The 27,150-nt window shown below is 40.9% G+C and overlaps 1 protein-coding gene across 1 annotated transcript in view; it reads left to right on the forward strand.

The window, feature by feature from the left end:
* gdap2 (ganglioside induced differentiation associated protein 2) overlaps positions 1–24,942 on the forward strand; it is a 47,270-nt gene extending 22,328 nt beyond the window's left edge. Inside the window, exons 5-13 of the mRNA XM_078559631.1 lie at positions 708–784; positions 2,410–2,569; positions 4,385–4,535; positions 5,295–5,371; positions 8,069–8,145; positions 10,584–10,723; positions 13,522–13,576; positions 22,508–22,651; positions 24,226–24,942. Of these exons, the coding sequence (XP_078415757.1) occupies positions 708–784; positions 2,410–2,569; positions 4,385–4,535; positions 5,295–5,371; positions 8,069–8,145; positions 10,584–10,723; positions 13,522–13,576; positions 22,508–22,651; positions 24,226–24,273 (929 nt within the window). The 3' untranslated portion in view covers positions 24,274–24,942. The remainder of the gene's footprint in view (positions 1–707; positions 785–2,409; positions 2,570–4,384; positions 4,536–5,294; positions 5,372–8,068; positions 8,146–10,583; positions 10,724–13,521; positions 13,577–22,507; positions 22,652–24,225) is intronic.
* Positions 24,943–27,150: the final 2,208 nt, after the last annotated feature.

The following is a 27,150-nucleotide window of genomic DNA, read 5'->3' on the forward strand; positions in this document are numbered from 1 at the left end:
CAACCCTTTCAAAGAATCTGCGCAGACACGACAAGTTGAATTGTGTCCTCTTATGCTACAATATTTTCTGATTCTGTAACTGACATTTCCCCAACCCTTCTTTTAAAAATAATGTACATTTGTTAACTAGTAGTAATGGTATCGAGGGTTCAGCAAATCCTTGACACTTAGTCATGTAGCACGAGGAAGCTAATTGAACATACATGGTTGAAAATGCAAGATTGCTGAAGGTATTTGTGCTAGCTGTTGGTAAATTCTGTCTTGTTGTTTGTGTCAGTTTTCATGTGCCCTGTTCACAGTTAAGTAATCTACTCCAGATTTTTACTCCAGTACAACCATTTTTAGTACTAAAACTCAAATCATCCAATAATTCAAATCAAGCAAGATAAATGACAAGAGTGTGAATTTAGTCCTTAAAAATATTTAAAATTAAAAATAGACAGTATTTCAGTATAGGTTAGGACTCGGTGTTATAAATATAACCAAACATTTTAATATATAATTATCTCAAGTTTCAATCCTTCATTATATAATTGCTGACACTAGTAAAATCTGACACATTTTTCATCACACTGCTACCAGAAGAGCTATAAAATTTAAAAGGAGGCAAAATTAATACCGTCTGCTTTTTTTCCCTCCAAAGGAAGGTGGGTATCCAATAAAAGTTTATAACCTGTATAATTTTTCTCCTATATTTTAATTCTCAGGAACAGTTAGACGATTTTTGGAGAAACACGGAGACACTATTGAGACTGTTGTTTTTGCAGTTACAGATCTAGAAGAGGTAAATTATCCATTATTTTAGTTGAGGTCTTAAACTTTAAATGTGAAGCTTAAATAACTAGAATATCCTTAGTCATCTCTTCTGACTGGGTTTTTCAGTATTTATTTATAGTGACAGTTGTCACTTACTTGTGTTGATCTGCACAGGAAAACTCAATGAGCATCTGCTATTGCTGGAAAAACAGCAAAGTAACCAAGCAGATATTGGTGCCGGCAGAGGCATTATTAGCCTACAACTCTGACAGCACTTCTTACTGCAATCATTTGCAGTCTTATGGTGGGTAATTTTTGGCCCTGGCTTATACCAGCTTTATGCAGGCAGTGGAGTAGTCATTTCAGCTGATCTATCACTAGGTGAGGCAGTGGTCCCTACCAAAAAAGTCAATAGCCTTTCAAGACTTAGGATTTTTAGACAAGTTTAAAACTGTACAATTTCCACAGCATGGGCACTGTGGCCATATTCCAGGATCATGCCCTAAAGGGGTTTTGCAACATAAATTCATTAAAGATGTTAGAACTTTCTAATTTTGCCATTGTGCATGCTGTCGCTATCTTTGTTTATACAATAAAATAAAATATCTTTAAGTCCTTAACTAGCAATGCTTTCACCTACTTTCAATGAGAGGGAATGTAAAAGTGCACAAAACTGAAGTAGGAAACAACTTATTGTTGTGGTTGGAGTTAGGATAATTCTCCAACAAAACAATTTTAAAAAATAACTCAACATAAACAAAAATTTGGAAACTTTAACTAAAAGAAAACCCACTATGTAGTATCTGGACATTCTATTGGGATGGCTAAAACTAGCATTTCCCTACTGAGCCATAGCTGCTCACATTATGAAGTGAAGAAACCGTGTTTTAGCACCCCTCAGAATAGCAAGAATTTGGCATTCTCAATCATAAGGACAGCTATTACACAGTAAGATTTGTTTTCTTTTTAATCAAAATATTGGGAGGAGTTATCTTGGAGTATTTATTCAAAGCCTATTTATTATTGGTGCAGACTAAATTTATTCATGATGGATCCGTGCTGTACCTAACTTTGTGCAGACGGTGTATGCCCTTTCCTCAATGCTGATAAAACTTGCTTTCGAGCGCAGGTGTTCACATGCTGATGCAGGAAGGGGGAAAGTTACCTCTGGACTTAGGTAATGGCTACACATGTTGTACTTCTGTAATTTAACTTCTCTAATCAATTCTGCAATTCAGCACATTGCACCAGTAATTCCTTATTCATTTGTGGTATTGTAAGTAATGATCAAACAAGCTCGTAAAATGTTAGTTATGATCAGCAATGCACATCTTTGTGCTCTAATATGATGTAATCAGAATGGTGGAAGGCTCAATATTTCCTAGAAGTAAGGCTGGAAGAACCACAGGTTTAAAGGATTTAAATTAGTGAAAATTACATTTTTAAGAATTATTTGAGATGCATTTGGATGCGAGGCTGTGGGACTTGGCGCTCAAGACTACCTTGGCATGGGCCTTTTCTAGACCATTCTTGTGTATCTTTTTCCATAGTATTTCAAAAGCAGAAGCTGTTACAGCTTGAACTTCTTCCATGGGTGAGGGAGGGGTGGTGTAGAGTCTAGCTTTAATGATTGATATCACTGATATCCCACAGGCTACATATGTGAAGTTGATGCCTCTTTATTTTCCACGATCTTTGGAGGAAGAGAGGAGGTGCCTGCCAATTCTCCCTGCTGATGTAGGGAATGCTGAAGGAGAGCCAGTCATTGCAGAACGCCAGATCCGTATATTGGATAAACCAGGCATTCCTCATTGTGAGTGTTACCATATAAATATTTTATCAAAGCATTTTTGAAGCAGTGATATGCTTGTTAATGGGTGCATGTTTAGGTTACGTATTTCATTCGACTGGATGCTCAGAAAAGATCATTGGACTGGTTCTAAAGATATTTTAATAAGCCCTAATCTTCAGTGTTTCTCTCCTAGGTTAGGCATACTGTGCTGTGCTCTGCTCTGCCCGTGATGCATCCTTTATTACAATGTGGTTGTTAGTTAGAAATGTGAATTTTTAAAAATGATTAAGTATTAGTGATTTATTTTCCTCCCTTTCCCTGTCAAGGAACATGATATTTGAGACTCAGCTTCAAATGTATTATTATTACGTTACTATTATTGTTACGACAGTTATAGAACCCTGGTTTATTCATTTCCCCTTTGCTTTGATTTAGTCAATAATTCAAGGGAAGTTTAATTAGCTAAAATTCCTGGATTGTTAGTGTCCAAGCACGATTAGCAAACACTGTACAAACCTTGCCATATAGATGCTGTTTGGAACCCAGTCCCTAAACTTAGTTAGACAAGTAAGAGGTGTGAAATGAATTGCATATGGTTTGATTGATGACCTCTTTCCTTGGGAAATAAGGTTACCTCCAAGCTATCTGTACTGCCATACTTGACGACAACTTGCATTTATATAATGCTTTACATGCAGTAAAACATTCCAACGGCCACCAACGGTACAGCAATAAAAACCAGGGATAGACAAGAAGAAAACCCCACCTTCTAGAAGGCCCTTGGTACTGAAATCTGTGATGGAAGTATCTCTTGTACAAGCGGAGGTTTCAGAGTCTATTGAGACAGTGTTTCTTTTCACTGCAGATCTATCTGAGAAAGAAAATTCAAAATTTCAGTCTGTATTCAAATAAGCATCTATCATGGGTACACCCTACTTGGAAGGAATGGGGAATTTCTCTGCTAGGTGACATGATCTTTGTAGTGCTGCTTTTCCACATATCCTAAATCCCTTTTATGACTCTGACAATTGCTAAATCCTTCAGAAAGAGAGAGTTTTGAAATTACTGGTTCACTGTTTCAGGGCTTAAGTGCTATGTCCAGGCTATTTGAGGTTCAGGTTGGTTAAAAGTTTAAATTCAGTTTTGAATCATCTTGTGCTGTGATTTATCTCTGGGGTTGCTTAAAAGTAAGCTAATGCGTGCATTGTCACTGTGACCATGCAAGAAGTTATCTGATGTTTGTAGGGCTTTTGTGAGGGTCTTTGTCTGTCTTTTCTCAAACAATTTATGGCTGTGTTGATAATGTTGGCTTAAATTGGAGTGATTCAGTTGCAAATACTAGAGCTTTTGGCATCTTGGTTCTTAAAAAAAAAGAACTTCATCTTCAATGAGTTGGCTTGCTACATTCAAACTTCTGAGGACTTTTTTAGGCTTATAGGCTGCCTTGTAGAATGTATTGATTTGGCCACACAAAGGTACCCTCTGCCCAGGGAGTGTTGCTTGTTCTAATTTCTTCATCGCTTTGCCCCTCTCGTTCCCTCCCATCGTCATATAACAATACAGCTTAGATTGCGAATTCAGCAGCATGGTGCAATTAAATCTGTGACCCACCATCTGCCGTGTCGATCATTGCTCTTCCAATATTCTGCACTGGAACTATGATTTGTGAGCAAATACTAGAGAGTTCATCACTTGATCTGTTAAATGTCGGTGTGACTCATCAGAATTTGTGAAGCAGAGCCAGAAATGTAAACCTCAATCTGTATGAGTGAAATTTGTTAGCTTTGAGGGCTGTTGTTGAACTAAGGAATGCTGCTTCATTTATCATTATTGTAGATGAAGATGAATCTGATGAGGAACACCTTGAGCTAGAGTACATTGGGACGCATGCGTTTGCTAAGATGGAAGGAGATATCGATAAACAGAGACGGCTGATTCTTCAAGGACAAATGTCTGAAGCAGCAGTTCAAAAAGCACATCAGAGAAAGTGAGTAGGGATTGTGTGTGTATAGAATATGTAAAAACTGCAATATTTTTCTGGTTACTGCCTATTAAACACGGTGAATATTCCATATCCTCTTTTTCTGGTTTTGGTGGCATTAATATACTTATTTACAATAAGCATAATATACAACATAGCACTGCTGCAAAAGATTGCCAGAAGAAACACTATCATGCTCACACAACAGTCTCACCGTACTGAAAGTCATTGCCAAGCAACTCCTTTGTGATGTTTTCAGATTTTCATGTCAGATAATGTGCCATAGATAACGTACATGTACACAGAATTCATTTTTTTAGTATCAACTTCATGTTGTTCAAACTAACTACAGGCATCTTTTGGAATTTCTTGTGCTCAATTCTTTTTGTCTGCTTGGACTCTTCCTCTGCTGGGGAGAGATAACGAGTTTGTACACAACATTTCTGTTTGATCGCACAGCTGTGATTCAGGGCTTCACTTGGGGAATTGAGAGCATGAATCAGCATCTGTCAGAGTCATCTCACTGAATTTATTTTCATAGGCTTTTCCACAGCACTCTTGTCTTATCATTGCTAGTTTCCTAACTACTGGCTTGTTAGCATTAATAGCCCCTGCTATATATTTAGTTACTTCACTTGCAATTGCACTGCACTCCTTAGAGGTTCGAAGGAACCATTTTATGAAAGTGTTTAGTAACCATATGTCTTCTATTTATTTCTGTTGTTTGCTAAATATTATTCACAGAATAATACTACTTCCTTTTAGCTATAACCGTTGGTTGTGCAGAGCTAGAGCAGATGACCTGTCGGGTGTTGCCTCATTAAAAGCATTATACCAGACTGGTAAGTGGTGACTTAAGACTTTAAACGAGAAAAAGCCATTTTGTGACCCAAGCTGATTATTTCCAACATACCTTCTATCATTTGTACTAACATGGAGGGATTTGTGCTATTTCATATGAGATGTTCCTCAAAACAATGCTTTAGTGTCTCAATTTATTTGTCCAGTTATGCTACAAGAAGGCACAGAACATAATCAGTCATAAACCTAGAAGCTGAATTTGCTCCTGCACACACATTTCTCTCTTTCCCAAACTCCTCCATACTGTCCCCTTCCATGCACTCACAGTTTTTCTGCACTCAGCTTTTCCTCCCTCCAGCTCTTTTCCCCCCTCTTCCCAGAATATTAGTTTGATGATTTGCTTCTGATGCAAAAAAAATGTGATCTCAGCTTGCTGCTTCCTACAGTGGCATGATTGAGGTCAGGAACTTTGCATCAGAGTACTGAGATCAGCTATCAGAATTTGAAGAAGGATAATGAGGAAAGGATTCAGCCTTCGCAGAGAGCACTCAGCACACCACTAAATTCTGAGACAGGGAAATGAACTGATCCTGGATTTCAGCATCTTGCAGATCCTGTTTCCTTTGTGGTGTGAGTTGTTCTTTGGGTCAGGATTACAGTGTTTTCCTCTCCAAAGTGCACATATTGATTTCACGCTAGTGACAGCCCTGAATGGTAGTAGTCCAACTAGAAGTAAAACATTCTTTGTGTTGAGACTATCAGTTTCCAGAAACCAGATTTTTGTGTTCAGCTTTTTCTACAGCTTTTTCTTTCTCCCTACCTCTTCTGAGGTTAGTAATGCAAGCGGCATGTGGTTTCCACAACCCTGGAGCTATTGATACTTAAGGACCATTCTTCCTGCGCAAGTCTGAACAGTGAGTGTTGGGGTTTGGCTAAGGCAGCCGAGACCAATTCCAATTCTATCCTAACCAGTTAGCCCAAGTGCATTTTCCACCAGGGTTTATTAGACAGCTTACAGGAGCAAGAACTCCAAATTCCATCCCCCTATCCTTCCCTCCAGGACATTGCCTCTCTCCAGCGTATCATCCTTAGCAGGAGATGGTGGCAGAGTGATATTGTCACTGGGCTAGTATTCTAGAGACCCAGGGTAATGCTCTGGGGACCCGGGTTCAAATCCCAGATGGTGAAATTTGAATTCAATAAAAATCTGGAATTAAAAGTCTGATGGTGACCACGAAACCACTGCCGATTATCATAAAAACCCATCTTGTTCACTCATGTCCTTTACGGAAGGAAATCTGCTATCCTTACCTGGTCTGGCCTACATGTGACTTCAGACCCACAGCAATGTGGCCGACTCTTAAAATGCCCTCTGAAGGAGGGCAATTAAGGATGGGAAATAAATGCTGGCCCAGCTAGCGATGCCCACATCCCATGAACGAATTTGAAAAAAAATCAATGCTCCCACTTTTTTGCCTATCTTTCCTGAATCCTTGTGTCCAGAAATATTTAGTGGACAGTCCTGTTCTTTTTTTGAACCAGTTCTCTGCCACCACAATATCATATTTGCAAGTGACTACCTCTGCATGCAGTCCATTAACTTTATTTACCACGCTTCACGTATTCACATACATGCACTCTAAACCTAAATTAAGCCTTGTTGTATTCACTTTTACTCTGATCACACCTAATTTCTTACTATTCATACCCTAGCAAAGAGAGTGGTCCCTGCTCTGTTCAGATGCAATGTGTCTGGCTTGTGCAGGTCCCATCTCCCCCAGAATTGATCTTAATGTCCCAGGAATCTAAAGCTCTCCCTCTTGTACTAGCTCTGCAGCCACACATTCATCTGTTCTATCTTCCTATTTCTATACTCGCACATGGTATAGAAATGGTACAGAGTAATGCAAAGATTCCTGCCTTTGTGGTCCAGCTTGGTAGTTTTTTATTACTCAAATCTTCCATATCGACTACTAACTGCTCACCTTCCCCTGTCAGAGTGCTGTGCAGGCACTCGGTGACACCCTTGACCGTGGCACCAGTGAGGCAGCATACCATCCTGGATTCACAACTGCACCTGTCTGTTCCCCTTAGTATAGAGTTTCCTATCACTATTGCTATTCTCAATTTCCCTCCTGCCCCCCTGTGCAGCTGAGCCACCTGTGGTGCCATGGATTTGGTTCAGGCTGCACTTTTCAGCAGAACCACCATTTTCACCAGCATTCAGGACTGAATGGAGAGCACACACTGGGGACTCCTGCACTGCCTGCCTGGCCTTCCTTGACTGCCTGGCCCACCTATTCTCTCTCTGCCTCCATCCCCTTAAGCTAAGGGTTAACCACATCCAGAAACGTGCTATCCACAAAGCACTTAACCTCATGGATGCACTACAGTGTCGCCAGCTGTTGCTGAAACTCCAAAACCCGTTAGCTGGAGGAGCTCAAGCTTCGATATTTCATAAGCAAGTAATTGTCCTGCACGCAAGTGGTTTAAAACCTTTTCTGAGGAAGAATTTTTCACCTAAAATGTAAACCTGTCATTTTCCCTTTTTCTACAGATATTGATGAACCTGCTCTGTTTTAACAGCATTTTCTATTGTTTCACATTTTCAGCATTTGCAATTGTATATCCATTTTGTGTGTAGTCCTGTTTCGTGGTTTCAAAGCAGAAAACTTTCTCCATAACAAGCTTGAAGTGTGCATTCCAAATAGCATAACAATAATTTGTATTTGTTGCAGGATATGATAAATGTGGTCGTACAGTGGTGGTGATAGTGGGAAGGAATATTCCTGTAACACTAATAGACCCAGATAAGGTAAAATCTGTATATATAAAAAAGACAACATTGACAATTATTTTTAAAGAAAAGGATCTTTGTCTTATTGCATTATCATCATAATATCAAGTAGCATAATAGTTGGACACTTATCAACACCATTTATTTTCCTCCTTCCCACTAAAGTAATTATTAGCAAAACTCTCTAACAGAAATGAGCTCCTTGAGCAAATGCAGAAAAACATAGTTGTTCAATATCTCTACAATAGCTTGGTAACTTGAAATTTTTGAGCTTTATTTAAACTTCAGAATGATTCCTCAAATATAACAGCCATAAATGGATAGACTGAAAGATGTGTATACACATCCATAAACACAGGCTTACCACTGCATGAATTTAAATCTATTTTTCAGTGGACTCGACTTATTATTCTTCCTGGATAAGAACCGTTTCATCAGGCTATCTCAAATTGTCGATCTCTTCTCAGTTACCATAAGTGCATTCTCCACCAGGGTTTATTAGACAATTTCCATGAGCAAGAACTCCAAATTCCGTCCCCCTATCCTTCCCTCTAGGACATTGTCTCTCTCCAGCACTGTAATATTATCCTTAATCAATACTGCCACCCCGCCTCCTTTCTTTCCTTCCCTATCTTTCCTGAATCCTTGTGTCCAGAAATATTTAGTGGACAGTCCTGCCATTTGTTTGAACCAGATCTCTCTCGCCACCGCAATATCATATTTGCAAGTGACTACATCTGCGTGCAGCCCACTTAACTTTATTTACCACACTTCATGCATTCACATACATGCACTCTAAAGCTAAATTAAGCCTTGTTGTATTCACTTTTACTCTGACCACACCTAATTCCTTACTATTTCATACTCTAGCAAGGAGATTGGTCCCTGCTCTGTTCAGATGCAATCTGTCTGGCTTGTGCAGGTCCCATCTCCCCCAGATGTCCCAGGAATCTAAAGCCCTCCCTCTTGCACTATCTCTGCAGCCACACATTCATCTGCTCTATCTTCCTATTTCTATACTTTCTCTCTTGAAGTAGCATCTTCAATTTCGAGGGTCAAAAGCTGCAGCTTATGTTGTGGATTTACTGTGGGGCAGGGTGAGGAGGTAGGTCCCTGGTCTTCCTCAGCCGAAATGGAGATTGAACCCCTTGCTGTTGGCACCATTCTGAGCCACACGCTAGCTGTCTAGCTAACTGGCCACCCAACGTCATGTCACTGAAGCAAAATAATTTTTTTCCTTGTGGAGCTAGAGTATGTTTATCCTTCATTCTCCTCTCCCACAAAAGAAAAAATGTCTTTGTAGACTATTCCCAAGCTTGGAGAGGTGATTGGTTAGATGACCTTCCAAGCTTCTTGTTAATACGGTACTACATTTAGAAACATCTAGCCTACTAAAAATATCTAGGAGCCAATGTCCTCATTTTCAAAAGAAAGGGTCACTTCCAAAAATGCTATCATTGAAGGTTTATTTTCTTGGTATATTGCAACAGAACTAATCTATTGCTATGTCAACAAATAGAGTGTTTGTGGAATATAGAATTTCAAGACAGTTCTCATGCCACAAACAGAAATCTGATGATTGCCACCTCTAGCAATCCCCTCTCTGAACATAGTTTGAAAATCTGTGTGCTTGGAAATGCATAAATTGCTCCATTCATCACTGCTTCTTGATGAACTGGCTGAGATTAGTAACTTGCTGTTTGTAAAATCATGACAGTGACTCCATTTTATCATCCCACTATTCAATATGTTGCCAAATTGATCTTCAAGTCCTTGCTACTTGAAGCAACTTCACTTTCCCCTTGGGGAGAAATGTAACCCAGAAATGGGCAGCTTGGGTCAGGTGGGGAGTTGAAGGGGTAAAAGCTTAATCGGATTCCCAACTCCTGACCCAAACGAGCCCCCACCGCCCCCACAATGCTTCCAGCTTTAACTGAAGCAGGAAGTTGGGCAGGTGACTAACCTGCTTCAAGGAGGTGAGTTATTGCTTTAAACATGATGATGAGGCTGCAGGCCTCATTGTTCAGCTATTTGAATTTAACTATGAATGGTTGGCTTTCTCAGCAGTTACATCCAAGTGAAGACTGCCAGATGCAGGTGGTGAGTGCCTTTGCACCTACTTGCTGGGTCCAATGTACCTACCTGAGCAATCCATGCAATCGGGCAGCTATCCTTGCCTCTGATTCCACTTCCCCTCCGCATTCCCCAGGGTCACGGCATGCGGGGGAATTCTGACTTCCGAGTTCCCCTGTGCCTTTCAAGCCATAAGTAAAAATAGACCTTTATCTCTCCTCGCTTTCATTTTGCACATCACCACTTATACCTGTTTTCAAATTGGTTGCTTCAAAGACACAAAAGGAAAAAGCTGTGTATAGTTTTTGTAGAGCCAAAAGCAATGAAAATGAATGTGGTTGAATGATTAACTGTAAGTTGTAATTATTTGTTAATGTTTTTAGGCTCTGTTGTATTTTATTCATATTATGGACCACATTGCTGCAAGAGAGTTCGTTATGGTGTATTTTCATACACTGACCAGTGACCACAATCATCCTGACTCAGAATTCATCAAGAAACTGTATGACATAGTTGATGTAAAGTAAGTTCATGCTCCCATTTTGCATGTTTATCTAGTTCACCTAACTGAAGTTACCACACAGAAAGAAGACATTCATCCCATTGTGCCTGTTCTTGTCAATGCTAGCTCTTTAGATTGGAACTCTCTAATCCCATTTCTCTATTGTTTGCTGAGTTAAAAAAAAAGTGTCCAGAACCCAAGTGCAAAATACTTGTCTTTTTTGGGAGGAAGGAAAAGCTGAGTTCTAAGAAGGATATAAAAACAGGAGGAGAATTGGAATAGCATACAGGTTTTGTGGAATTTTAGAACATAGAGGACTTAGCTGAAAGAATGGGCACTAACTCTGGGCAAAAGAGTGAGATCGAATAACTGATGAGGGAACAGAGTTTGTGACAGGCTGAAGATCCCAGTGATTAGCACTTCCAAGACTGGATGTTGGACAAACAATCTAACAACATCCATTGAAGTGATGGGATCAAGAGAGGTGTTATTAATGTACTCAGTGGCAGAGGATGATATCCCAAGGGGAAGAAGATGGCAACATGTTCAAGGACTTCTGTAAAGGAAAAGAGGTTGGAGGATAATAAGTTAAACATGTAGGATAGAGTTAAAGCAGTATCTAACATTAATATTTCATTTAAATTTAGATTTATGAGAATAGTTTCAAGGATAAGGGACTTCAGAAATGTGGATAGATCGGAGAAGCTAGAGCTGTTCTCCTTAAGAGATTAGAAGGTTGAGAGGAGATTTGATGGAGGTGCTCAAAATCATGAGGGGTCTGGAGGTCATAGATAGAGAAGAACTGTTTCCACTGACAGTACTTCCGGCTCAGAGGCCAGAAATTGACAGAAGGGTTGGGAACCAGAGGATACCAATTAAAGATGAACCAAAAATAAATTTAAAAAGAGCCAACGGCAATATAAGGAAAATCTTTTTTTTTTAAACACAGTGTGTGATTAGGATCTAGAATGCACTGCCTAGGAGCATGGTGGAGGCAGATTCAGTTGTGGCTTTCGAGAGGGAATTGGATAATTATCTTAAAGAGAAAATATCTACAGGGCTACAGGGAAAAGATGGGGAATTGGGACTAGCTGAGTTATTCCTACAGAGACCTGGCACAGACATGAAGGGCCAAATTGTCTCCTGTGCTGTAACTATTCTATGATTTTCTGAAATTAAATGTAATTCACTCTTATTGTAGATGTGTTATATTGACTGGTGGTGCAGAAACTCTGGTACTTTTCATAAAACAGTTGACCAGTTTGCATAATATTAGACTTTCAAGGTATGTCTATTCAGGTATTTGCTTTACAGAATTGTGCTCCTTATCCCTTTAATTTCGTAAAAAGCTATTGTAAGGTAAATAAGGGAGCCCGAGTGGCGCAGTTGGTAGCACTCCTCCTTCTGAGCCAGAGGCACTGGATTTCAGTCCAACACCCAGACTTGTTGGCTATAGAAGAACCCAGCCACTGGTGCAGGCAAGCTAGTGTTTATTGGTCTGGTCCTCAGTTTGGTTAAATGGGGAGGGTTAGCAGCATGAAGGGCATCCAGCTGTAAAACCACCTGCCAAATCCAAGAACGATGTTTGATATGAATGTCAATCAACCAGTATTGTGCAACCCTCTGTAACATGGTAAAAGCCAAAAGAGGAAGAGAGGGGAGTGAGTGTGTATACTATGGAAGGAAAAGATTTTTATAAATGTGGTTGAGCAGTGAAGTTTTTTAATATGGTTTTCAATAGCTTAAATAAAAAATAGTTTAAAATGAAACAAGATGTATACTGACATCTATCAGATTCAATTGATGAAATTTCTGCACTAAAATTGACAATTGTATTCTCAAATAATTTCATTTAAAATGTATTCCCTGCTGCACAATAAAGTGAATTTAAGGATTTTGGTTTTTAGAATTGAAATGAATGTGTTCCACTATGCTGTAATATTTTCTCCTATAAAAGAACCTACACCTCATCTTCAACTAATCCTTACCCACTGAACTCCACTAAATTCAACTATATTTCATTTGAATACAATCCTGTTTCAAATTTTGTACTGAAGGTCTCTACTGAAGAGCACCCTATACAGTGGTTAATATCACTCTTCAAATCCTTGCCTTTCTTTGTTTCTCGCGACCTGTATTTTTTTATTTGACTTTTTGCAACCATTGTTCCACTTCACAGTAATGCCAGATGTCCTAACTTATTCTTCATTTGTTTCACTTAGCCAACTGCACAGTAACAGACCACCAGCAGTTAACCTTACAGTACAGACACAGAACCTTGCAATTCTTTTACATGGAAAGTCAGTAAATAGTTAATGACATAAGTTAAATGATTAGAGCTTGTTTTTGCTTGCTTCAATTACTGATTTAGGAAATTGAAATGGTACCAAAGGCATCAGACCTGAGTGAACTTCAGTGATTTGAGCAATGTTTTCTTGAAAATTAATTTGTTTTTTAAAATATAATCAATTTTTTGTAAGTTCATCATTAACTTTGGTTTATAATGTGTATCATAGAGGGAAAGAGATGCAAGGTAGAATGGTGATTTACATTTATAATGCCATGTTTGTGAGGAGTTTAATTAGTTCTTGGCCAATGCATCAGATGACCAGTCCTGTAGAAGAAACTGGTCAGGTCATCTTGTGTGCTAAAACTGAGACTACTGCTACAGAGAGAAATTGATGATTTTTATGGAGAAGTCCATGACAAAATCTCTTTTGTGTGTGTTAAATAAGCAACCTTTTGAGGGAGCAATGATGTAGGGACTGATGGTAGTAGAAGCTTCTTGATGTAAAATATTTCCCTTTTGTTTTCTTCAGGTATAAGAAAAACATGAAGGCATTTTACTTTGTGCATCCAACATTTCGGTCTAAGGTATGGTCTTTGTGTAATGAACGAGTCCGTGATACTTGTGGCAAATCTGAATATCAGCGATCAAATCCAAAATTAGGAAAACTGACTTTACGAAATGAGCAGTAGCATAGTATTATTTACTCTATTTCTTTTACAAGGCTTTAATGTACATTGCACTGATGACAAAAGCCTCAAGCTATATTATGTAGTCATTGATAACTCTTAGACATCTCAAGCATCTAAGCATGATTATATTTATATTTTTATTAGTTATATTTTTGAGGACCAAGTTCAGCTGTAGTATCTACAAATTGTAAGAATATTTAATCAGCAGTACGGTTTATCTTGGTTTACATATTTCGGTTTAATATTTTTATTTTGACATAGTTCCCAAATGGGTAATTACCCAAAAGTCAATAAACTTCTCCTAACTAAATGAGAAGTTGGTAAATTTAGGAGCCCTAACAAGCAGTAAGAGGACATAAAAAATAAAACATGTATTGCATCTTGGCAAATTTGCTGCAGAAATGAATGATCTATTACTAAAGGGGGGGAATTAATGTTTGCCATTCACAAGTGTGTGTTGTTCATCATGTTTAACCAATTTATTGGAGTTCTTTGAAGGAGGATCAAGGGGACCCTGTAGATGTACTGTGCTTGGATTTCCAGAAGGTATTTGATAAGATGTCACATCGAAGGTTATTTCAGAAAATAAAAGCTCATGGTAGAGGGGGTAACCTATTAGCATGAATAGAAGATTGCTTGGCTGCTGGCTGGCTGGCAGAAAACAGAGAGTATGCATAAATGGGTCTTTTTCTGATTGGCAGGATGTGAGGAGTGGATTTCCGCGGGGGTCTCTGCTGGGGCCACAACTTTTTACAATTTATATCAAAGACTTAGATGAGGGGAGTGAAGGCATGGTAGCTAAGTTTGCAGATGACACAAAGATAGGTAGGAAAGTATGTTGTGAAGGGGACATAGGGAGGTTGCAAACAGCTATAGATAGGTTAAGTGAGTGGGGAAAAATCTGGCAGATGGAGTATAATGTGGGAAAATGTGAAGTTGTTCACTTTGGCAGGAAGAGTAAAAAAGCAAAGTATTACTTAAACGGAGAATGACTGCAGAATTCCAAGGTGCAGCAGGATCTAGGTGTTCTTGTGCATGAATCACAAAATGTTAGTATGCAGATACAGCAAGTAATTAAGAAGGCTACTGGAATGCTATCCTTTATTATGAGAGGAATTGAATATAAAAGTAAGGATGTTATGGCTTCGGTTATACAGGGCATTGACGAGACTATATCTTGAATAATGTGTGCAGTTTTAGTCTCTTTATTTAAGGAATGATGTAAATGCGTTGAAGGGTGTTCAGAGGAAGCTTACTAGATTGATACCTGGAATGAGCAGGTTGCCTTCTGAGGAAAGGTTGGATAGACTGGGCTTGTTTCCACTAGAGTTTAGAAGAGTGAGGGGTGACTTTATTGAAGCAAATAAGAACCTGAATGATCTTGACAAGGTGGACGTGGAAAGGATGTTTCCTCTTGTGGGTGAGTCTAGAACTAGGGGGCATTGTTTTAAAATTAGGGGTTGCCCTTATAGGAGAGAGATGAGGAGAAATTTTTCAGAGGGCTCTATGATTTTGGAACTCTGCCTCAGAAGACAGTGGAGGCAAGGTCATTGAATATTTTTAAGGTGGAGATGGATAGATTCTTGTTAGGCAAGTGAATCAAAGGGGTGGATGGGAATGTGAAATTCAAAACACAAACAGATCAGGCATGATCTTATTGAATGGCGGAGCAGGCTCAAGGGGCCGAATGGCCTACTTCTCCAAATTCATATGTTTGTATCATTGGGCCATTCCAAGAATTAATTTGCATATTCTCAAATGAGTATAAATCGAAATATATTTCAACTATAGGAGTGTAGTTTGTCCAAATTTAATCTATACATGTGAAACCTTAATTCTTTGCTTACAGATTTTGTAGATTTTTGGCTCACGCACTAATAAATTTGCAGGGCAGAATTTTCCCCTCCTGCCTGCGACAGGTTTCGTGGTGGGCTGGACCAGAAAATTTGGAGAGAGGCCCCTTACCACTTTCATGGCGGGCTGATGGCGGGACAGGTTTCCCGCTGATCCATGGCAGGATTGGCATTTGCATGTATTACTATGTCATGAATGCTCATTAAAAACGCTACTCGCTGGAATCACACAGCCCCTCCCAATCTAGCGCCATGTCAGCAGGAAATTAGACTGGTCTGAATCACATTTGGAACTAAGTGGCGTACAGCTGTCGGCTCTCGCTTTGCTTGTGACTTCGAGGTGAGCGCAACATTTAAAGCCTACCTGCAACAGCGCCGCTCTTGGTTCTCACCAATGCCAGTGAGACGCTACTCAAATGGGGGTGTAGGGTGAGTCTGCTCACTGGCTTCCTCTGTTCTTTGGAAGGGTGGCTTTTGCACAGCTCAGGCAGGGCTGCATACGAGACAGGCATTGCGATGGTGGGGTGGGATAAGAAGATAGAGACATGGGTGACAATGGGCAATGGTGGGATTGGAGAGTGGGGGAGAAGCTGGAGACAAGGGGACAATGGGCAATTGTGGGGTTGTGGGGGGGGAGAAGGAAAAAGGAGACATGGGGGGGGATACTGGTGGGGTTGGGGAGAGTGGTGGGGAGATGATCTCAGGCAGAGGGGAGACAGAGGGTGGGGAAGCTGGAGCCTGACATGGAAGACTGAAACGCAGACACAGAAGGGGGTGGATGGGAATCAAACTGTATGAATGGGAGGAGTTGTATGCAGACTCCAGAAAGCAAGGGGGTGGAGGGGCACGTGGATTTGTGTTAGTGTGGCACAAGAGGAGGGTTGCACAGAGACTTATGGAGGTGGTGGAGGGGAAAGGCTTGCATGTGAGGGACAGGTTGCACAGACTCATAGAGGGGGTGGGGGAGGGAGATTGTGTTGTTATTATAAAGAAAGACAAGGAGAGCTCATTGAAGACAGTCATAGTCCCTGGTCTGGGGCCAAGAGGTCGGGGTAAGAGATTAAAGGCAGGCCTGGGACTTAGTTGTCCTCATATTCGGGGTGAAAGATTAAAGGCAGTCCTGAGGCTTAGTGGAACTTACATTCAAGGTGAGAGATTAAAGGCAGCCCTAGGGCTTAGCGGGACATGCTACAGGGCTATGCATGGCACACACATTGTAGTCCCGCACCAGGGAAGGGCAAGGTCTTTGTGCTCAATTGAGATAAGGCACAGCTTGGCGTGCAGGGCGTGGTCATGGTCTTACAGTTGCTGGTCATAGTCTTGTCTGGCTTGGTATTGGGCTGCAGGTGAGATGGTCAGGGTTAGGGGAGGCATCTGCAGCCTGTAAACGGGGAATATGTAATTTCAGAGGGGGCTATTCAAAACTCTCCTTGGTTTTGGGGCTGGGGGGTGTCTCCTCTGTACGTGACCCTGCACACAGCCTCGAGATAGGGAGGGCTGAGGTCCACCACAGTGGGCATGGGGACATCAACAGTGATGGCTTCAGGTGGGAGGGTTGGAATGTCAACCACACTTGCAATTGGACCCAGGATTATTGGGGGAGGCTGGAGAATAACAGGAAGGAGCTCTATCTGCACACTGTGAGGTGCCAGGAAGATTGGAGGGACCCGAACACACTCAGAGGGAGTTGAAGCTGGTGTCAAAATAAAAGCTCATCATCACCATCTTGCAGACCCGAAGTTGTTGCGCAGGTTGAAATTGTAACTGGGAAAGAATCTGCACGGGAGGGGTCTGAGTCAGTGTGGGAGGAGCCCAGGGGCTGCACTTGGGCCTTTTCAGGGGGCACCTTCAAACAGCTTCACATAATGAGCCTTACTGCAGAGGACATCTGTTACCTCCTTGACACATTTATGTGCTGAGGACTGAGAGATCCCCACATAGGTCGCCTGTGGATCACTGGAACAATCTGCAGGCATGGCAGTGACCTTCAGGGCCACTGGCAGGGGATGCCCTGCTAGTCCATTGGCGTTGGATCCTCCCGCAGAATGTGGCAGATATGATCCACCACCTCTCTTAACAAATGCAGGTGTGCATGGCATTATCTATCGCTCCTCTCCAGATAGGAAAGCCTTCTTCAATAGACTCTTGGTCGTGCAAGTTAACTCCATGGGATGGATCTAACCTCATCATCCTCTGGGACTTACTGGGGCTCCCCTGGACCATGGACCTGAGGCTGGGCCTCCTCTCCAAGCTGGGATAAATGGCACCGGGCCCTTCTCGGCATCCTCAATTGATTCACTGCCATCAAGAAGGCAGCATTGAGCACAGGCTCCATTATTCAGTCCTCCTTTGCACTAGGGACTGATAGGTGCAAGAGATTAATGAACATTGGGTAAATATAGTAGACATCCCACTTGCATACAGAAAACTAATGTCATGCCCTAGAGCTGCATCTGCACTACCGCCTTTTTGCTGACACAGCCTTGCAGCTGAGGCACACACTCTCATATCTAGGTGACCACAATGCCAACCCTGATATTTGACATCTCAATTCCACAGAGCTTAGGAGGCTTGGACACATTCATGAAATGTGCCACCTTACCAAAAGCACTCCTGCAATATAAGTATGCTGATCAAGCTCAACTTGCAGTTCAGCAATAAATGGATGCCCTTTGGCCCGTCATCTATGCCAATTGGAGAAGGCACATTGTAGGCTTTCATTGATGATCTAGCAGATATGCAGCAGCTGTGCTTCCTTCACAGACATCTGCATTTTCTATTCTCACATACCTATCTGTTAAAGCTCAAATGGAGCGATTGTATTGTGAAACCAATGACTCCTGCAGTCTTTCATTAAACTGCAAGGGTGGCTCCAGTTGCACCTTCTCAAGGAAATGTCCTTCTTTTCTCTCTGCTTGGACTCTAAACATTGAAATGGAATCAGAGCTGCTAGGTTTCTGGGTTTTGCAGCTATCTCAGGCTTCCCTAGCGTGCAGGGTGCAATCGATTGCACACATGTGGCATTGAAATCTCCATGACATCAGCTCCCCTGATGTTCATTAACAGGAAAGGGTTCTACTCCCTGAACGTTCAACTGGTGTGCAGCCATTAGAAGCACATCATGCACATTTGTGTCAGGTACCCTGGGAGTTCCCATGATTCATACATCCTGAGTCACTCCCAGGTGCCTCACGAATTCGAAGGGCTTCAGTGAATACAGGGGTAGCTACTTGGGGATAAGGGGTACCTGACAAAATGATGCCTTATGACACCAGTGCATTGTCCTGAGTCACCAGGAGGAGAGATACAATGAGGCGCATAAGACAACCCGATCCATCAACGAGCAAACCATTGGCATCCTGAAGATGCGTTTCCGATGCTTGGACCGCTCAGGTGAGACTCTGCAGTGTCCTCCACAGAGGGTGTCCCTGCATCATTGTGGTCTGTTACGCTCTTCACAACCTGGCGTTTCAAAAGGGATCCCTTGCCACAGGGAGACATAGAGGAGGCTGAGAGCTCCTCGGACGATGAAGAGCAAAAAGGGCAGGAACCTGAATTGGGAAATGAGTGTCTGCTTCCACGTGAGGATGCCATCGTAGAAGCACGATGTGGAAGACATGCCACACTGATAGCCACACAATTCCAGGATGATTAGGGTACAGGGAGTGGGACACAGCCACATTCCTTCTGTCACTCAGTGCCATGCCAGTGGACTGAAAGGTCTTTGCAACCAGTGACGTCAAGAGCAAGTTCAGAATTCAGACATGCACCTTCAACCCTCATGATTCACTAGGCCCCATTCATTGGAAAGGTCAGCGGCATACCCGACATTGGAGCGCTCTGTGAAGTGATAGTCGTCACAACAGCACAGACTTGATGCAGTGGTTGCCACCTTTATGAGAAACTTTTTGTGGACGCTGAGATGCACGCATGGTTGGAGAGAGCACCATGGCTGCAGGTCTTGTGCTTTGGCACTGCATTGAAGGCAGCCTTGTCAAGAGACAATGACAGCTACCCCTCCAAGACTAGTGCGGACGCCTAACTCCATGCTGTGCTGTAAGGAGTATGGTTGCTAATGCATTTTGCAGACAATTCAGTAAAGAATTTAACACATCTCCCTGACATAACATAAGGGTAGAGTAAAATCACGATTCAGCTACATATCACAAATGTGAGGCTCACAAAGGGAGGTGAACCCTCGCAATAAGAGGGTACATAGATGCATATGCACGACGTTTTCAAATGACAAGATCATTCTTGTAAACTGAAAAGGTATTTACAAAGGTGCATGATATTAACAGTGATTGAACACCCACGACTGGAAGTGATTTTAAACCTTATTAATTTTTCTAAGCCTATCGCTACATCTTGGTGCATTCCAATATCCGCAGCAGAGGTGGAGGCAGCCTGCTGTCTGGTATGCTTTGTTGTCTTTGATTTTGGCAAGCATCCTCTAGAGGACCAAGAGCTGGAGGGTCCCGGCCTGCTTTGGGTGTCCTGCTGTTGGGTCCCGGCCTGCTTTGGGTGTCCTGCTGTGGGGTGGGTGAACCTTGGCCTGTACAGCTGGAAGTGATGGGCTTACAGGCAGAGAGGGGATCGGGACACTGAGTCACCTGGATGGATAGCCCCGGGGTCTCCAGCTACTGGTCCTCCTCACTGTGGGTGCCCGAGGACCCCTGCCTGACTCCCTGAGGAGGTGGGAGGGAGGCCAAGGTGCCCCACCCTCATCGCCTAGCCACTGATGGATCCCACCAATGCCTACAGCAATGGAGTACAGGTCCAAGCGCAGATCCAGCCCAAGGTCTCCAAGATGGTTGCCACCCTTCCCATGGAGACCTCGAAACACTCGCGTGTTGGAGCTATGACATAAGACAGAAAGCAGACAGACTCCACCATCCTTTGTTGTTTACTGCCACTCACAACTTTACCTGATTTTCCACCGCCTGTAGTTGCATCTCCAGCATATGTGACACAACTTTACAGAGGCTCATCATCTAACTTGGACTCAGCAGGTGCATGATCTCCAGCAGTCCTTCGAGTGCCAGAGACCTGGGCTGTCACTGCCTCCAGCTGCTGTGGAGACGTGTCCGTGAGGTATTCCGCAGAATGTGACCCCAAGCCTACTTTATAACTAGGACCACCGAGGTGTGTATCTCTGAACTGGAGGGTACAGGTGAATGCAGTGACGGATCTTCTAATGGCTCTTCAGCTTCCTTGTCTGAAGTGGCCTGGGGGCTGGGGCTTATGTTGGGTCTGGAGGCCTGGCTGGTGCCTGCGAGAGAGAACAGATAGATTTAGTTCATGAGCAGGCTGAATACAACATTGCATGTCACTCACTGAGAGTGTCAGCATCTGATCAACCCATGGAGGGCTCATCCATACTAGGTTATGGGGAGAACCCGATCTCGCCTTGCCCACAGGAGCAATCCCTGTTCTCACCTACCAACTCGGCGGCATCCTCCTCAAACTTGGTCAGATCCAAGTTGTCGGCCCTCCCTCCTCGAGTCTGGGATCTCTCCCTCTTGTGGGCAAGTTTGGCCTGCATGAAAACAAATGGATGGAATGCGATGAGAAGAGATGTAGGCGAGGTTGGGAAGCATGCATGTCTGCAGTGTGTGCTGAACCCTCACTAGTAAGGACAGAGGATGGAGTTTGTGCAGCATGATAGATGAGATGCTGGTGATGTTAAAGTGCACTTGAGGCAATCAGCGCTGATGTGTCCCCTGCTAATATTGAGTGAGATCCCTGAGCAGTGTAATCCTGAGTGCATAATGCCATTATGAGAGTGAGAGATTGGAGTGAGCTGAAGGTTGACTTACCCTGGTGGATTCATCCTCTCCCTGCACTGTATGGTGTTTCTCGGACGGTTGGCCGATGCGCTGGCCTCCCTTGCAAACAACTCCCAGATTGGCGAGGTGAGGTTGGTGGGCTTCCTGGAACCATCCCTGGGGTAGAGGATATTCTGATGTTGGCAGACTCCATTAATGAGGGTCTCCAGGGAGTCATTACTAAACCGTGGGGCAGCTTTCTTCTTCAACGTGGGTACCTGGAGATAAGTTCTTCACACAGTGGGGCTGAGGAGAGTGAATGTGTGTTCGGGTAGTGTTTAAATATGGCCATCCGAACACACATTCAACGGGACCTTCGATGACTGGGCGGACGATTCAGTTCCCAACCCGACAGATACTTGCCTGTGCATAATTAATTAGCTTCCAAGCACGAAATCGGGCGTGATTTCCCGCTACGCTGCCCAGTGGGAAACACGTCGTGAACCCAGGCACCACGGCACTTACTTTCAGAAACTGAAAATTCCTCCCGTAGTCTTATTGTCTCAGGAATAGTTTTATTTCTATCATGTTAGTCATAAGTATTTTAGTTAGGATTTCTAAATTGCCAATTAAATTTAAATACTTAAATCATGTTTATTCTGTCTGCTTAATTCTCATCCTAATTATATTTTAAAAATATAATTAAACGTAATGTATCTTTTCTTCATTTTGTTTAAATATGCTTGACTTGCTTTATTTTCTTGCTCCTGGGTTCCACAGCCAGTTCCAAAAATTCAGAAAGGCTGAGAAACAGCTGCTGATCGTGAGTGTGAACCGTAGATATTTATGCCATCACTCAAATGAGGTTGATCATTAGAAAAATGACAAAATAGAAAGGGCTGCAAGGTAGCAAGTACAGTTTACAACCTTTAGAGGATAATTGTTCCAGGTCAAATGATAGAGATACCTTTTAACGAAAACTTATCTTCTTATCTCATTGATCTTATTTCCACGGTTTAATTGTGTGCAGTATGCAGCAGTTTCAAATGTTTTAAGGTTCCAGAATGTTGCAGAATAAAATTATCAGAATGATGTTACCCCTGCAACTGTTCAGTCTAATTGCTAATCTAACTAAAGTATAATACAAAAAAAATTGCAAATTTCAAATTCGTGGCTCATTTTCTATTATGTTCTTGCTTACCTAGGTGATGACCTGGATGTTCACAACCTTTTCTGTCTCTGGGTTAAAGGACAAAATTCATCATGTTGAAACCCTCCCTCAGTTATTTGCGTTCATTTCCCCAGAGCAGATTGACATTCCGCCCTTTGTACTGGAGTATGATGCTAGGGTAATTCTGTCCTATTAAACTTTTTAAACGTTTAAACTTTTTTACTTGAAAAAGTAGTATTTCATTTTAATACCAGTTATTAAATTTGTTATTGAATGTTCATTTCCTTTTCAGAAGTTGAAAATCAATTGTCCAATTCCAGATCCTTCAGCATTTACTTTCCCCCCCCCCCCCCCCCCGATTATGATCTGCAGTTTGGCCATCTCAATTTAGATAGGGAACTTCTTTATGCTATATGGGGGACGTCTTGGAACTGGCCAAAGTTGGTGGAGTATAAAAAGTTTTACTTCAGATAAGAAAACCTGACTGGAGTGATGTACCATATTTATGTTTGAAGTGATTCACTGTTTCTTGAGTCAAGAAAAAATGCAGGTTTCCTGCTACCGAACGTATGACAGTTCTCTGTAAGCCAACTTGCAGGTGTCCATTGAGTTTTTGCTTCATTCACTTCCCATCTTGGTCTGTACCTAGTCCCACCTTACCAGAAACTAGGCAAATGGAGACAAGCACTCATGATTCACCACTCCGTAGCGGAGTAAGCAGACAAATGATTAAGGGAGGGCATATGAGAAACTGGAGCTGTGAAGTTCCTGAACTCAGTATGAGGGAGCTGAATTTGCATTACCAATTAAAAATAAAAATTCCTGGGTTAATAGCTGTCTACTTTAGCTCACTTCCAAAATTGCATGTCCAGTACAGTGACTGTTGTTAAAACACCACACTTCCTCTCTTTCTCTGCACCCCGCTCTTTCCCAAAAGAATAAATATTGCAATTATCTAACTTGAATTTATCTGAGAACAAGGGAATCCAATTTGAGCTGAGGAAATAACTCAAACTTAACCGTCTCCCTAGCTTCTTCATGGTCATTTTGCTGATACCTGGTTTTTATTTCCGCAAATTATTTAAACTGAATTAAAAACTTGAAAATGCAGGGATAAGATTTGAACACTAAGGACTCTAGATTATTAGTTTGAGAACATAAAAGTGACACTGCTGTGCCTTAATCTAAGCTTGACGTTCCTAGAAAACCTCAATATTTTGGAATTATTTTGAGTGAACCTATGACGAAAGCTTGGATGCTCCTGAGCTCCCACTCCCTGGTCTCGCTATTTGCCTTAAGGAGAATGGTGGACTGAAAAAAAAGAGCTGTTTGTGCAGAATCTGAACTGGTGATTGTTCTTCTTGAGGTTTTTTCCAGGAGATATGAACATTTTACACAAGCTAAAGTGGAAAGAAAAATCCTTACAAATGGAAAGAATTTCTTGCTGTAATCTGGTGATTCTCATTACCACAGAATTACGGAAATTATTATGGAAAGTTTAAATAGTTGGTATGTCAAATATTGTGATTGTGACTTTAGCAATAAGCTTTCTGAATAAATGGGAACTGCATGCAGTTAAGTGTATTACAATAGTAGGAGTATTTTAGCAATATATGTCAGTCAATGGTGCACTAAGGGAAAAGGCTTTTGAACATAGTCTTGCCTTTCTAAAGAAGGAATTAGTGTGGCAGATGAAAGAAAATTTAAGTTAGAGGAAACTGAAATTACCATCTCTCTGCATTTCTTTCATAGGTTAACGGACCTTACCAGTATTCGTGCCCCTCCTCTCCTGATCTATGAAGAACCAGCATGCCATTGGTTTCTATATCCAACTGCATATCAGAAACTGAAAGCTCTGAATGAATAAATGTTAATATTCAGGAGGCCTTTTTTCCTTAGCTTTTTTGAAATGGTTTTTAGACTGGCATTCAAATTGCTGTGAAACAAAATGCAAGGGGCAGCAACTTTTGACTTTGGGATGAAAATGTTTTACAATGCTTTCCTATTTTATTTAAAAATTATTTCTAAGATCATTTGTTTTAAATTCTAATAATTAATTGGTTATTGATTCCACTGGCTGAAGCCTTTCAATCAAATGTTACTCAGAATCCTGGAAATTCCTGCAAGTGGTATGGGGAGGGCTAGTTCTATTCTAAAGATGACATTTAGACTTCAAACTTTATATTATTTAACAAAAATATTTCAGTGCCTGACAACTTAAACTGAACAATAATAAACCTTTGGTGCATAGAGCATTAATCTGTTGCGTACAGGATGAATAATGTAATTTTGACATTTCATTCAGGATGTAGAACATTTTTTAAAAGTAGTTTTTAGTAATGACCATTACAAGTCAATACTTGATTTTTACTGTTAAGTCACTTGTGGGCTTTTGTAAAACCTAAACAACTTCAGAATGTGCATCAAGATATACTCAGGCAAAATTAAAGTGAGCTGATCTATCACCAGAAAAATCTCTTGTATGCTCAGTTTCTACCTAAACAATTGAAGCTGGAATGAACATGCTGCAAAATTGAGGTCAGCAGTTGTCTGTACACTAACTCCAATTCAGTAAAGCAAACCTCCATATGTCACTCTTCCTCGCTGAAGATTCATGTTTACACTGCAGGTAAGCAATTAGACACACAGGAGTACTGCAATTACTTTGCTTTTAAGAAGCATATTTCCAAAGGCACTTATTCAGCTTTGAGAAACGTGTTAATACATTGGGTAAACAAAACTCAAGGCTTCAATCAAAAGATTCTTGACAGGGATTAACTTTAGGCAAACACATTCTTGATGCTGTTATAAAAAATGGTTCACTTAGTAAGAAAACCTCATGCTAATTCAGGCATTCCTGCTCAAAATAGTTGGCCCATTGTGCAATGGTCTTTATTTCATGAGTAAATATTAGTGGGTTTTTAACATTTTGTTGTGGATCATGTGTCCCAGATGGGATTCCTTATTGAAATTGCATTGAATAATTTTACTTTTCAGCAGAAGTACCACTAGTTCTCAATAATTGTACTGCCTTTGCTGAAAGTCTTTCAAGATAATTACTTTTAGTTCTATTTAATAGTGACTGGCTTTTAAATCTTAGATTTTACAGATTGTTGAACGGCAGTTGCAAATACTGAACAGAAGGGACTATTATCTTCATTTAAACACAATGCAGAATATTTTTATTTACATTATAATGCCACAGTTTAACCTTTGATTCAAAACATACTTAGCTTAGAAAAGGGAAATTTAGATTGTCTTCAAGTACTTTTTCTTTAGATGTTTAGTGGCCATAATATGTAATTAAAATATGCTGGACAATTATTCCATTTAAAATGCTTAATGTGATTTTCATGTATCTAGTTAGATGCTTAATGCCAGTTTGAATCCATCCTTGGCAGGTAAAATGAAAGCCCACTGCCACATTTTCAGGCAACTAAGTGGCAAAAACTTATTGCACAAAAATCAATTAGGTACTTATATTGGTACTTAATTTCCTACTTCACTCAGAAAAGAGATGGCTGTTGTGTAATTGTCACAACTGATACAATAGGAAGTTTCTATGAAATTAGTGTTGAGGCACATTGTTTATGTGACTGGGAAATGTTTTTATCTGAGATTTTGTAGAAGTATTCTAAAACTCAAAATTATCGTCTTACTGTGAGAATTGTGAAGATTTTTTTCTTGTTCCTTATGATTTTTCCAGTCATGACAACTAAACTTATCCTGTCCATGTTGTAAATATCCTTTGTTTACACTACAGCTGTAAATGCACATATAAAATCATTGCGCCACAGTCCATTAAGAGCATTTTACTATACCTGTTTTATATATTGAATATCTTAACTTTGACATTTTATTGTAATATAATTTCCATTGTTATTTTTGACATTACATTTTATGAACTTGCTTAAAACTTCAAATAGGCAATTGTGAAACTAAGCAGTTCTAATGAAATTGAGAGTCTTGTCCCTTTTTTTTAGGTAATAGTGGCTAGTTCTTCTGGGTTAGAGAATGAATTATGTGTTTACTCTGTGAGCTTATGATTCATTGCTTTCACCCAAGAACATAAACCATGTCAATAGAATATATGATTTTGCATGACAGCCAGTAAGTATTAGCTTTTCCATTGAGGGTCTGCCTCCTGTTTCTAGCCAAGAGCTAATAAGATGGATCATGTGTTGGCTTTGGTGTCAAAGGCGTGTATTTGCATTTGTAATTGTAAAGAGTTGTGATGCCAATACCTCTACCATTATACTAAGGATTGCGGCATTTGGCGAAAAGCTTTTGTCTGCTTGAGAGGTACAAATGATATATGATACATTGTGAGCAAGATTCTTTTTCAAAAGTTAAATCCTAGCAGTTCAGGGGATTTAAAGTGGTTACAAGATTGTATTCATTTTAGTTTTTCCCACTTCAAGAGGAACTAAGTCTTTCCTTAATAAAAACCTCATGGTGCATACTTTTCTTGAATTAGGGTGAGCCGCAAGCAGTGGAGAAAGTCCAAAGATGCACATTCTTTGCTTAATTACTATTTGCTCAATGCACAACCTTACATACAAAAATAAGGTATACAGAACTCAATGAATATGTATATAAACAAAATTCTGCCTTTCATCTTTTAGTTCAGTAGCCAATCTTCACACTATAGTTAATTGCTATCTACATTTGCCTAAA

Source organism: Cetorhinus maximus, chromosome 16 (genome assembly GCF_964194155.1).
Source record: "Cetorhinus maximus chromosome 16, sCetMax3.hap1.1, whole genome shotgun sequence".
In the NCBI taxonomy this organism is placed as follows: domain Eukaryota; kingdom Metazoa; phylum Chordata; class Chondrichthyes; order Lamniformes; family Cetorhinidae; genus Cetorhinus; species Cetorhinus maximus.